Here is a 12,247-nt window from a genome sequence, read left to right on the forward strand (position 1 = left end):
GCGGAAAAAAACGGAGCACTACCAATTATTTTGCGGAAGCGCTGCATTTTCGCCGCCATTGACTTGCATTGGAACGCTTGGACTCCGCATCACTGCATCTGTACATGCGTTTCAATGTGTGGATGGTACTCGGGTCAGGAGGAGAGGAGACTCTCCTCCAGACCCGGGTACCATAGAACCTGTAAAAAAAAATAAAATAAAAAAAGTAATAAAAAAGTAAAATAATAAAAAATAAATATTATACTTACCTTCTGATGGCCCCCGGTATGCTTGTCTTCGCTTGCCGGCAGATCGCGGTGGACTGAAGGACCTGCGCTGACGTCATTTAGTCATGTGACGGGTCACGCGAAACTGATGTCGGCAGGTCCTTTCAGTGTACCGCGAGCTGCCGGCAAGCCGAGACGCATCGAATAAAGACTCCGGTGGCCATCAGAAGGTAAGTATATATTTATTTTTTTATTTAACATTATTTTACAGTCACACTATATAAATACATGCCTGTTGCATGGATTTATATAGTGTGACCAAGTTATCAAGCACTTTCCAAGTGATGCTAAAATTGCTTGGAAAGCGCTTGACAACCCGCATGAGGAAATGCAAGTGAAGAACGCTTCACATCCGCATGTCCCTGGCAGGAAAACACATGTACAATCCGCATGTAAAATCCGCATGTACAATCCACATGTACAATCCGCATGCGTTTTTTCCTGCCAGGGAGATGCAGAAACGCTCAGGAAAAAATCCGGAGCATTTCTGCATCGTGGGCACATAGCCTAAGACAATTTTGTACAAAAAATCATGAACGATTTGATTTAATTAATGATATTCTGGAGCACAGACAGTGCCCTGCTTAATCTGAATAGGATGAAGAGATATTCATAGTGACCATAATGGGTGTTGAACGTGATCTTCTGTTCGTTGCCGTCTTTATTGTGTATTAGCTAACAGGATCCATGTAGGCGTAATTTGGTGAAATGATAAGGACCCTTCTAATTAAAAACTTCTGAGATGAGGGGCAATGAATAGCGATCTATCAAAGTGATTTTATTTAAATCCTGATAGTCAAAGTATAAGAGATCTATTTTTTTTTTTTTTTTTTTACAACGAAGTTTGCACTGGATGGAGATGTAGACTTCCAGATGAATCCCGTCTTTAAATTCTCTTTAAGGTAAGCAGACATCGCATCACTCTTAGAGAAAGATCCTGGGTAGTTCATTTTTGTGAAAGGGGCCAATGGGGAGATACTGTTTTGGCCTCCTGTTTGATAAAGATAGCTTTGAAGTCCTGATAAGGAAAATTCTAGTTAGAGGTGCTGGAAGCAGGGATTTTCAGAGAAGGTAGTTGAGGAAGTAGTTGAGGAACCTCGATTTAACATCCAAACAAGTTCAAGCTGCCCTGCAGTCCGAGGGTACAACAGTGTCAACCCGGCGTCTGAATGAAAAGGGACTGTATGGTAGGATACCCAGGAAGACCCCACTTCTTACCCCGAGACATAAAAAAGCCAGGCTGGAGTTTGCCAAAACTTACCTGAGAAAGCCTAAAACGTTTTGGAAGAATGTTCTCTGGTCAGATGAGACAAAAGTAGAGCTTTTTGGGAAAAAGCATCAACATAGAGTGTACAGGAAAAAAAAAGAGGCATTCAAAGAAAAGAACACTGTCCCTACAGTCAAACATGGTGGAGGTTCCCTGATGTTTTGGGGTTGCTTTGCTGCCTCTGGCACTGGACTGCTTGACCGTGTGCATGGCATTATGAAGTCTGAAGACTACCAACAAATTTTGCAGCATAATGTAGGGCCCAGTGTGAGAAAGCTGGGTCTCCCTCAGAGGTCATGGGTCTTCCAGCAGGACAATGACCCAAAACACACTTCCAAAAGCACTATAAAATGGTTTGAGAGAAATCCCTGGAGACTTCTAAGGTGGCCAGCAATGAGTCCAGACCTGAATCCCATAGAACACCTGTGGAGAGATCTCAAAATGGCAGTTTGGAGAAGGCACCCTACAAATATCAGGGACCTGGAGCAGTTTGCCAAAGAAGAATGGTCTACAATTCCAGCAGAGCATTGTAAGAAACTCATTGATGGTTACCGGAAGCGGTTGTTCGCAGTTTTTTTGGCTAAAGGTTGTGCAACCAAGTATTAGGCCGAGGGTGCCAATACTTTTGTCCGGACCATTTTTGGAGTTTTGTGTGAAATGATCAATGATTTGATTTTTGCTTCATTCTCTTTTGTGTTTTTTCCTTGCAAGCAAATTAAATGAAGATAATAATACAAAAGAATTTGTGATTGCAATCATTTTCAGGAAGAAACTGAGTATTATCTGACAGAATTGCAGGGGTGCCAATACTTTTGGCCACCACTGTAGGATTGTGCATTCTGTGGTAGCAGGGTGTATTACTACGTGGAAGACGTTAAATTATGACATCAGTTACTTGCTGGATTACAATAGTAATCCAGGGCAAACTACAGTAACTCAGAATGAACCGACCATAGGGGAAGGAAGCAAAGCCCGCTGCTTGAGCCGAAACAGATCAGTATCGATTTTAAACTACATGAACAATTCATTATTTTTTATTAAAGTAGCATTTAATTTATTGGCCCTTCTACGTATTTTCTGTTGACATTTTTTATTTTGTGTAATTTTATATACTTGTTTTTTCAAATATTTTAGCTCAAAATCTGGAGAACTGTATGGCAACTAGTCTAACTAATTGCTACAAAGAAACTAGCATTATTTAAAAGAAATAGAGTTGTTTTTTTCTTCAATCTATAGTATTTACTTATGTTACCAATCCAATGACTACAACAATATCTACAAGTGAGCAAGATAAGGGAATGGACCAGTACCTGTTGCTAAAGAAACTTGCCATTATCTTAAAGTATTCTTATGGATCTTTTTTTAGAGACCTTCCAATGTATGTTTGTATTGTGGGAGCATTATAATATTCGTCCATGGGTGTGGTGAAAGCTGGGAGATGTGTCTCCAAATAGTAAAAGTAGTTGTTCTTAGAAGCTGCAATGGGTGACTCAAAGCAAACTTTATGTCAAAGAGAGAACAGAAATTATAGAGATTAGAACAAAGTAAATGCTCCGCTTGTCATCAGGGTGGAAAGCTGTTATCTCCATAAAACTGCCTTCTCCAATACAGAATAGTATGGAATAGGGGAGGTTACCAACATCTACATGCACTATAGCTTTCTTCAGTGATCCAGCGATCTGTAGTGTATAAAAACCCCACTGCCTTAGGGCTCATTCACACCTCAGTATTTTTGCATCAGTGTTTATATGCCAAAGCCAGGAGTGGAACTTACAAAAAAAAACTATAATTGAAAGATTGACATGTGTTTTGGAGATACTACTAGTTTTGCCATACAAGCACTTATTAAATACTGATACAAAAATACTGAAGTGTGAATGCGGCCTTAGAAAGGGAATCTGTTAAAATTTTTATTACTTGGATTTGAAGAACAACATTGCTTTCTGCATAAATCTGTGATAGAAGCTCCGAACTGAGCTAACGCTGGAAAAACTATTCAAGCACATAACGGAATCTAGAAGTTTAATCGCACTTTTGGATCACGAGGCTTTTATTGGCATGATCGTTTCAAAATTGCAGCAAAATGTTATAGTTAGAATAGGGTATGTGCACAGTTTCGTGTTTGCAACAGATTTTTCTGCTGCAAAAAAAAATGTTGTCAGGAAAAAAAGCAATGCAAAATACACGTTTTTGATGGATTTTTATTTGCCTTCTTTTCCCATTAATTGAATAAATGAAAACCACAGGAAAAACAGTAAAAGAATTGACATGATACAGATGTGAAAGTTCAAATCTACAAGGAAAAAATAAGAAGCAAGTGCATGAAATCTCATTCACCTTGCTGGTACTGTAAAACACTGCAGGAAAAAATAGGGCAAAAATGCAACATGGAAACAAGTCCTTAGGGCTCTTTCACAGAATAGTATTTACATCAGTATTTTGTATTTCTAAGCAAAAACCAGGAGTGGTTCCAAAATCGAAAGAGGCTCAAGTCTTTCTATTGTACTTTATGTCTGTTTATATCCTGGTTTTGGCTTACAAATACTGATAAAACAATATTGAACAAATTACTGGCCTCAAAATAATGCATGAAGGGCAAGATTCATTACGCAGTTTTTGCCAGAATCTGCCAAAAATTGCTTGAAATGTCACAAGATTATGCGTTAGGCCACAGCCCCACTATCACTATTTTTTCTCAGGAGTGGGAGCCAACACCAGGAGTGGGTGATAAATGCAGAATTGGTGACTTGTTTCTATTATACCTTTTCTCTGATTGTTCCTCACCTGGTTTTGGCCCCCGCTCCTGAGAAAAAATACTGACCGAATACTGATAGTGGGGCCGTGGCCTAACTCAGTCCTGCAACATTTTGCAACTTTGGCCATTTTTACACCAATCCCGGCCAGCTATGGTAACTTTTTGGCAAGTAGGCGGAGATCATGAGATAGGGCGTGGCAAAGCCCACCCAACAAATTCATCATAAATTACACCACTAAGGTGCTGTAAACTACAACAGCCTCTGGCTAGCATACATTTCGGGAGGTTGAAATGTGCCCCTGATTAATTCATTAAGCATATCTTACTCCCTTCATTCCAAATTTCTGTATATAAATTCACCTTTCTGCAAATTTCACCTTTTGCAATGTACAGAATGAAATCCACGAAAAATCAGAAGCAAAATCCACAGTAGCAGAAAAGCAACAAATCTGCTACCTTTTGCTGATGAAAGTTCTTCAGCTGTCCCATTCACCTAAAACACCCCCATTCTGTTAAATGGAACTCATTTTCTGTCGCTGAAATATTCACAACATATCTGCAGTGTGTGAACATACCCTTGGGCTACGTTACCATGATGAGTATTTGATGTGCTTCTGAAGATGCGTATTTCCACAAAAAACATGGTGTCTTACAGTCCCAGAAAACTGTATGGGATTTATATAAACCTCATGCCCACTGTGCTTTTTATTTAAGCTGCATAAATTGACTGTTGGTGCTTGTTTCCAATCCACAACATGTCAATTACTCTTGCGCTGAGTTTAATGTGCAGATTATCCCCATAGACTTGCATTAGATGTGGAAAATACACAGGTAAGAAACGCACATGTGCAACAGAAACGCATCAAAAACACATGTATTGTGCAACAGAAACGCATCAAAATCTGCACATAACTATATCAATAAACTTTTGGCACAGCTAAATACCACAAAGTATCAAAAATAAAGCAGTTTTGTTTAAAATGTGACACACTAAGAGACAAAAAGCATCAAAAATGCACTCAAAAACGCAATGAAAAAATGCAAGTAATCAAATTTACTTAATAGGTGCAGAAATGCTGCAGAAAATCTGCAATACCGAAAAGTCACCAACCGCTCATTGTGGGAACGTAGCCTTAGGCTTTTGGTGCGTTTTTAACGCTGCATCAAAAAAGCAGCATCTTACTGTTCTAGAAAAGTGGATGGGATTTATAGAATTGCGCTTCCTTTTTACTCCGCTTAAACGGAGCTGTGGTGCGAGTTTCAAATCCGTAGCATATTCATTTCTCTTGCGGGTACGCTCAGTTTTCTGTGCAGAATTTCCTCATAAACTTACATTGGGTGCGGAAATTCCACAGGTAAAAAACGTACATGCATTTTTAGTGTGTTTCGGTGTCAGAAACTCATCAAAAACGCATAGAATAAGCACCTAAGTATAGCAATAAAGTTTTGTCAAATACCAGGAAGTATCAAAAACAAAACAGCTTTATTTAAAGCATGACACACCAATAAGAGGGAAAAACCGCAGTATCAAAACTGTGATAAAAACCTGTTAAAAAAAGCACACCAAAAAGCAATAAAAACACAAGAAACCTCGTTTAAATAATAGGAGCAGAAATTCTGCAACACCAAAAACTCAATAAAAGCTAATTGCGGGAACGAAGCCTAACTCTTCTGAAACTCACCAAACAGTAAAGTACAAGGAAACAGGTTACTTTTAGGCTATGTTCACACATTGCGTTTTTGCTGCATTTTTTTATGCAAATTTATATAAATTAAAAGCTGCATTTTACAGTACCAGCAAAAGCTATGAGATTTCAGAAATCTCCTGAGCACACATTTTTTTTTTCCTGACTGAATTGGAAAACTGATGCGTGTTTGAAAACTGCAGCATGTCACTTCTTTCAGCGCTTTTTCAGCGTTTTTGCAGTGTTTTTTTCAAAGTGCAAAAACGCTGCAAAAAAACGCAGATATCTGGTTTTGCTGCATTTTTAGTGTAAAAAGCAGGTATACCAGTATGTGAAACTAAATTATTTTTGTAATTTTCTCAAGTTTAAACTTTAATGTCTTGGTATGGTCATCTCAGATGGGAGTTAGGATTAGTGCAGTTTAATAGTTTAATTAAATTAGTAATGGGTACAAAGTAAACATTGGCCGACCAAGGCGTGAGATTCAACAATGCCTGTGGCCAACCAAGGTGTGAAATTGAACAATGCTTGAGCAACTCAATGGCAGACCAAAGTGTAAAAGTAAACAGTGTCCTACAAACACAATGCTCTGCCAATGTCTTAGGTAAACTTTTCCTGACCAATTCACCTCCCCCCGCTGTTACATTTGTAATGTGTATTTTGTCATGAATATATGTCTTGCATTGGGGACCTGTGTTCATGCTTCTGTGACACAAGCAAAGCTGAACTTTGAGATCCTGAAAAATGCAGCAAAAAGCACTTTTTGTAAGCAGCTTCTTTACTGTCAAGAGAGCAGGTTTTGCCTTCAGAAAAAAAAAGCAACATGTGAACAAAGCCTTATGTGGTCTAATGAAAATTTGGTGGTAAACATACAGCAATAGTTTCTAATCCATGTCTAACCATAAGGTTGGACACAGACAGTAGAGGGCCCCTGTGGAAGAACAGCATATAATAACTCTGCACGCCTTTATGTATCTGTAATAGAAGCTGCTTACCGCTTTAGAGGTAGAAGTGGCCCCCTTATCTCTCGGGCCCCTGTGCGGCCTGCACTAATGGTATGTAATTTGGCATCAGCTGGAGAGCATCAGGTATAAAATCACTTATTTACAGTATTACATCCAGATTCCGCACAAATAGATGTTCTGATAATGGGACCTCAACTGCAGCAATAAAGACCCATTGTGATCATAGCAGTGATTGGCATGACACTAATCTTTTAATAGGCCTACCAGCTGGTTTTCATGCAGTATTTCTGGCTACTAATCATACAAATATTTTGCTTAGCAAATAGATAAAATGTAACTGCATACTTCAAAACCTCCAATCATACCACAGGGTAAGGACTAAAGGGGGATTACACCACCCAATTAAAAAAAGAACAATGGCAGCCTATGCACACAGATCTATTACAGATTGTTTAGAGCACATCTACAGCATGGTCTGCCTGTGTAAACAGGCTATAAAACAACCACCCATCAGTAAGCTGGTAGCTGGTGGGCAGCTCTTCAGTGCCGTCGTCTATCAGCTACTATACACCGATCTTAGGGGTGCTTAATAACAGGCCGAACCTAGGTCAGATGTGTCCTGAATGATCAGTAATAGATAGTTCAGAGCACACAGGGTGCCATTGTTCTCCGTAGCCAGGTCCTATTTGCACTAGACAATGTGATGCCATGAATGATGATCTTTTGAATAAACCAAAAGATCACCCAACGGAGAAGAGTTTTGCCACTCATTGGCAGCCTGGTTAGAGTGCACAATTATCGGAAAAGAGCTGTCCTAGAATGTCAGTCCATGATAACTGCTCACTGTGAATGCACCTGAAACTTGAATACATGACAGTGAGGCACCTCTTTTTCTAGAAGCCAATTCCTTAACCTAAAATTGTCACTTTTTGCACCATGTTTAATGAAACTTGTAGGAAACATTTGCTTTGAAATGCTTATTTTACTTCTATTACATTCCAACCTGCCTGCTCCATCTTGCTTCATTGGCAGAAACTCACTACTGCCAAGGGCAATAAATGGAGGAGAATCTGGTTCACAACTCACTTTACTCATCTGACATGGTCTAGTGTATAGAGATGGAGTAGTCAATTAGGCCACGGCCCCACTATCAGTATTTGGTCAGTATTCAGTCAGTATTTGTTCTCAGGAGTGGGAGCCAAAACCAGGAGTGGGTGATTAATGCAGAATTGGTGACTTGTTTCTATTATACCTTTTCTCTGATTGTTCCTCATCTGGTTTTGGCTCCCACTCCTGAGAAAAAAATACTGACCAAATACTGATAGTGGGGCTGTGGCCTAATACTCATTTCTGGTTTTCCGTGACTTTTCGGGAGGAATAAAACATTACCAATCAGATCACAACTTCAATTGTTTAAATGCTTTGCTAAATGAAATCTACACCACCATATAGACTAGTTTCACAAAGTCACAATATGGCTGTAAGTGTGCACCCCTAATATAGCTGCAAGTTTTGATTGCAGTTCTATAGAAACCTACTGTATGATGCTGTCAGATTTGGTATGTAAACCCATAGACTGGCTAGGACTTGCCACAGTAAAAAGTGCACAAAATAGCCACATTACACTCTAGTGAAATTGACTTTACTGAAAAATAGGAGATAATGGCAGAACATAAACTAGCTTTACTAGTAGAGTATTATAGAAGAAGGCATCTGTTGCATGAACTATTTAATGTGTACAGATTCAGATACTTTGTAGAATGTCTCATTTTGGAGATCATCAATCAATGCAAATGCAATGTTTCTTGTTGTGCCACATTTCTAGTATGGACTTTTGAGAATTAGAAATGTGCCCCGAGGGTGATTTCTTCAAATGCTGCTTGCCAGAATCCCTGATGCTTTGCCATTCCCATAGTATAGTAACCTTGGATGGCTTGACAGAACGTGTCTTATACCCTCGTTACCTTTCTCCCAAAATGTACCAAATCTAGACAAGCAACACTTGTCAGAGGAAGAGGCAGCTAGCCAAACACTGGGGGTCAGAGCTATTACTGTGCCAAATCAGGTGTAGAGCATGTACTCATTCATCACTTATCACAGATTCTGATGGTGACAACCACCAAAGAGCACAATGGGAACTAACCAGTGCTGAAAGCGAGCAAGCCCACAGCAGTGCATAATATATGGAAGGAGCAGATCTGATTGTTATTGTACGAATGTAAAAGGTAGAACATCTGAAATATTTAGCAATCATTTCCACATAATGGTCTAATGGGAATATGATCTCCACTCTGATATATTTTCTCAGGGCCGTGGACTCGCAGTCAGTTTTGAGTGGAGTTGGCAGACATGTATCGACTCCAGCTTCAAAATAAAAATATTACGTTATTAATATCGTAATTAAATGTATAATTTGTTGCATACTTACTTTCATAGCAACTTAACAATGACGGTGGTGAGTAACCCGGCGTTACTATTTTACTACAGTTAAAGAGGTTGTCCACTACTTTTACACTGATGACCTATCCTTAGGATAGGTCATCAATGTCTGATCGGCCGGGGTCCAACACCCGGCACCCCAGGCAATCAGCTGTTATCGGTGTTGGCCAGAAATGCTCATTTGCGGAGCTGCTCTATCTACTTGTAGTGGCCACGGCTGAGTACTGCACGTTCACACCCAATTGATTTGAATATGAAGCGGATGTGCAGTACCATGCTGCGGCCACTATCAGAAGACGGAGCAGCTCGGCAATTGAGCATTTCCGGCCCCCAACACCAAGATCAGCTGATGGTTGGGGTCCAACACCTGGCACCCCAGGCAAAGCAGATATTGATGACCTATTCTAAAGATACATCATCAGTGATAAAGTAGTGGACAACCTCGTCAATGTCTTCCTAATTATTAGAAATGGGCCATTTATGAAGGAGCGGGAGTCAAAGCTGGAGTGGGAGTGTGGAAAAGCTGAAGAATTGGAGTTGGAAGTTTGGCTTTCTGACTCCACAGCCATGGTCTTTCTATTCCCTATACTCAATAAGCTGCTGCCAGGTATTCCTGCAACAGCTATCAGTAAAATATTGCTGAATACCCTAATACCCATGTAAACTTGGTGGAGGGTGAATGTTTTCAGTGTGGAAAGGTGATTACAGAAGCATGCCCGTGAAGGTTTTTTTTAAAAAAAAAAAACCTGTGTATATTTGTGTCTAGTGTAGTGTGTGTTAATATACTCTCCCTGGACATCTGATCTAACATCTGCTTATTACTGTGCATTGGAACCTTACAGTTGCCATACAGATGATAGTAACATCTGTTGAACCTGAAGACTTCACCTTGGGTGTACTGAACTCAATGTCAAAAAGAGAAGGATTGGGTTGTTGGATGTCAACATGCCCGATCCTTCGTTCTCTAAGAAGAAAAGTTGTCATCAGAGCTGTTTGGCAGTAGCTTGCTCCCTCTCTGGTGAGAACACGTGAACAGCCGAGCCAAGAATACATGTGTATGGGGGGGTCAGGAGGTATAGCTTACTATCTGAGGTAAATGACCACTCCTATCATCCTCTGCGCATGAGTATGGCTGGATTGGGAAGCAATACCTAAGAAATGAGTACCTAAAAATCTGATTTCCAAACCCGCCAATGTCGACAGGTTTGGCCAACAGTCTAAAGTGTATTTCGACCCCAGATAACTGATTGTCAGAGGACTTAAAAGAGGAACTTAAATTGTCAGGGTACTTAGGAGAGGTCATCGATGTCTGATTAACCGAGGTCCGACACCCAGCACCCCCAACCATCAGCTGTTATCATAGTCAGCGGCCGCCGTCGGCTGGAAGTGCTCACTTGCTGAGCTGCTCGGACTACTTGTAGCCACCGGGACTTGGTACTGCACATCCACCTCTTATTCAAATCAATAGGAGAGAAATGTGCAGTACCCTTACTATAGAGGCGTATAAGTATCCTCATGATAGGTGAAAGCTAATCCCACATGCACTGGCACTACACGTGGCTCCCTGTTCAGTAGCACTGGGCAGCTTTATGCCAGGCTGGCTTTACTTTGCCAGGGGGAGAATCCAGCTTCTAGTGGGACAGAAAGCATTGCCAGGGAGAACATACAAAACAGCAATGGCAGCACTAACCAGGGCAGCCATATGTGACCTCACAAGACCCAGGCATGTGCCATCACTCACTGGCAGTATCTCAGTGACAGGGGTCGTCAAGTGCCAGTGGGGTACCCTTATGGGTCATCATTAGGATAGGGTTGACCCCTCACATGCCGGCTGTCATTAGGAAGGGAAGCAGCGCCCTCCTTTGTCAGCAGGCACTGTGGTACGTGTCTGTGGAGTGGAGACAGAGGGTGGCGCCTGGCGAAACGTTCACGTGTGGGGAATATGGATGTAAATATGGGAGAAGCCTCGCACTGAGGAGCCGTGTCACAGCCACCCATAGTGCCGTGGTGGCAGAGGTGCCCGGGCGCACAGTGCCGTGGTGGCAGAGGTGCCCGGGCGCACAGTGCCGTGGTGGCAGAGGTGCCCGGGCACACAGTGCCGTGGTGGCAGAGGTGCCCGGGCACACAGTGCCGTGGTGGCAGAGGTGCCCGGGCGCACATTGCCGTGGTGTGCCGCACACACAACTTTCCCCGCATGTCCGGCACATAGCAGCACAGAAACTTGCACAGGAGCCGCAGAGTGCAACTTCCCCGCAGAGCTGCAGCCAGTGACTGACGCCGCCTCATACCTGGATGCTGCAGCAGATCTCGCTGTCGTCCGGCAGCCGCACGGTGCACCGCATCTCCACGTTCAGTGATCTCATGCTGGGGGTCCTCAGGCGGATCATTTTCATAGTCCCCGTGTGGTGGGTGCACTGGCAGCCGAACATGCACCTCGTCTTCAGAGATCACAAGAAGGGGCGAAGGCTGCTACCAGGAGCTCACAAGATGCATCTCTTGTCTCTCCACCTCCCCCTCCTCTCCCCTCCCTCCACACAGTGACCGTGGTGGGGTTGGGAGGGAAGCTTGTGGATGCTGAGCTGCAGGAGGCAGGGTCTCCCGGGATGGGGCAGTGTGGAGGCTGCTGCTGCAGGAGCTGTATCTCTGTGCTAGGGGCAGTGTGTGCTGTATCTCTGTGCTAGGGGCAGTGTGTGCTGTATCTCTGTGCTAGGGGCTGTGTGTGCTGTATCTCTGTGCTAGGGGCAGTGTGTGCTGTATCTCTGCGCTAGGGGCAGTGTGTGCTGTATCTCTGCGCTAGGGGCAGTGTGTGCTGTATCCCTGTGCTAGGGGCAGTGTGTGCTGTATCCCTGTGCTAGGGGCAGTGTGTGCTG

The 12,247-nt window shown here is 42.3% G+C and overlaps 1 protein-coding gene across 1 annotated transcript in view; it reads right to left on the minus strand.

Annotated features, from left to right (window-relative positions):
* Positions 1 to 12,009, minus strand: part of FRMD3 (FERM domain containing 3) — a 268,446-nt gene extending 256,437 nt beyond the window's left edge. The window contains exon 1 of the mRNA XM_073670912.1: positions 11,666 to 12,009. Coding sequence (XP_073527013.1) covers positions 11,666 to 11,806 — 141 coding nt within the window. The 5' untranslated portion in view covers positions 11,807 to 12,009. The remainder of the gene's footprint in view (positions 1 to 11,665) is intronic.
* Positions 12,010 to 12,247: the final 238 nt, after the last annotated feature.

This window comes from Phyllobates terribilis, unplaced genomic scaffold (assembly GCF_046119375.1).
Source record: "Phyllobates terribilis strain yellow unplaced genomic scaffold, ASM4611937v1 Scaffold_1__5_contigs__length_1240528914, whole genome shotgun sequence".
Lineage (NCBI taxonomy): Eukaryota > Metazoa > Chordata > Amphibia > Anura > Dendrobatidae > Phyllobates > Phyllobates terribilis.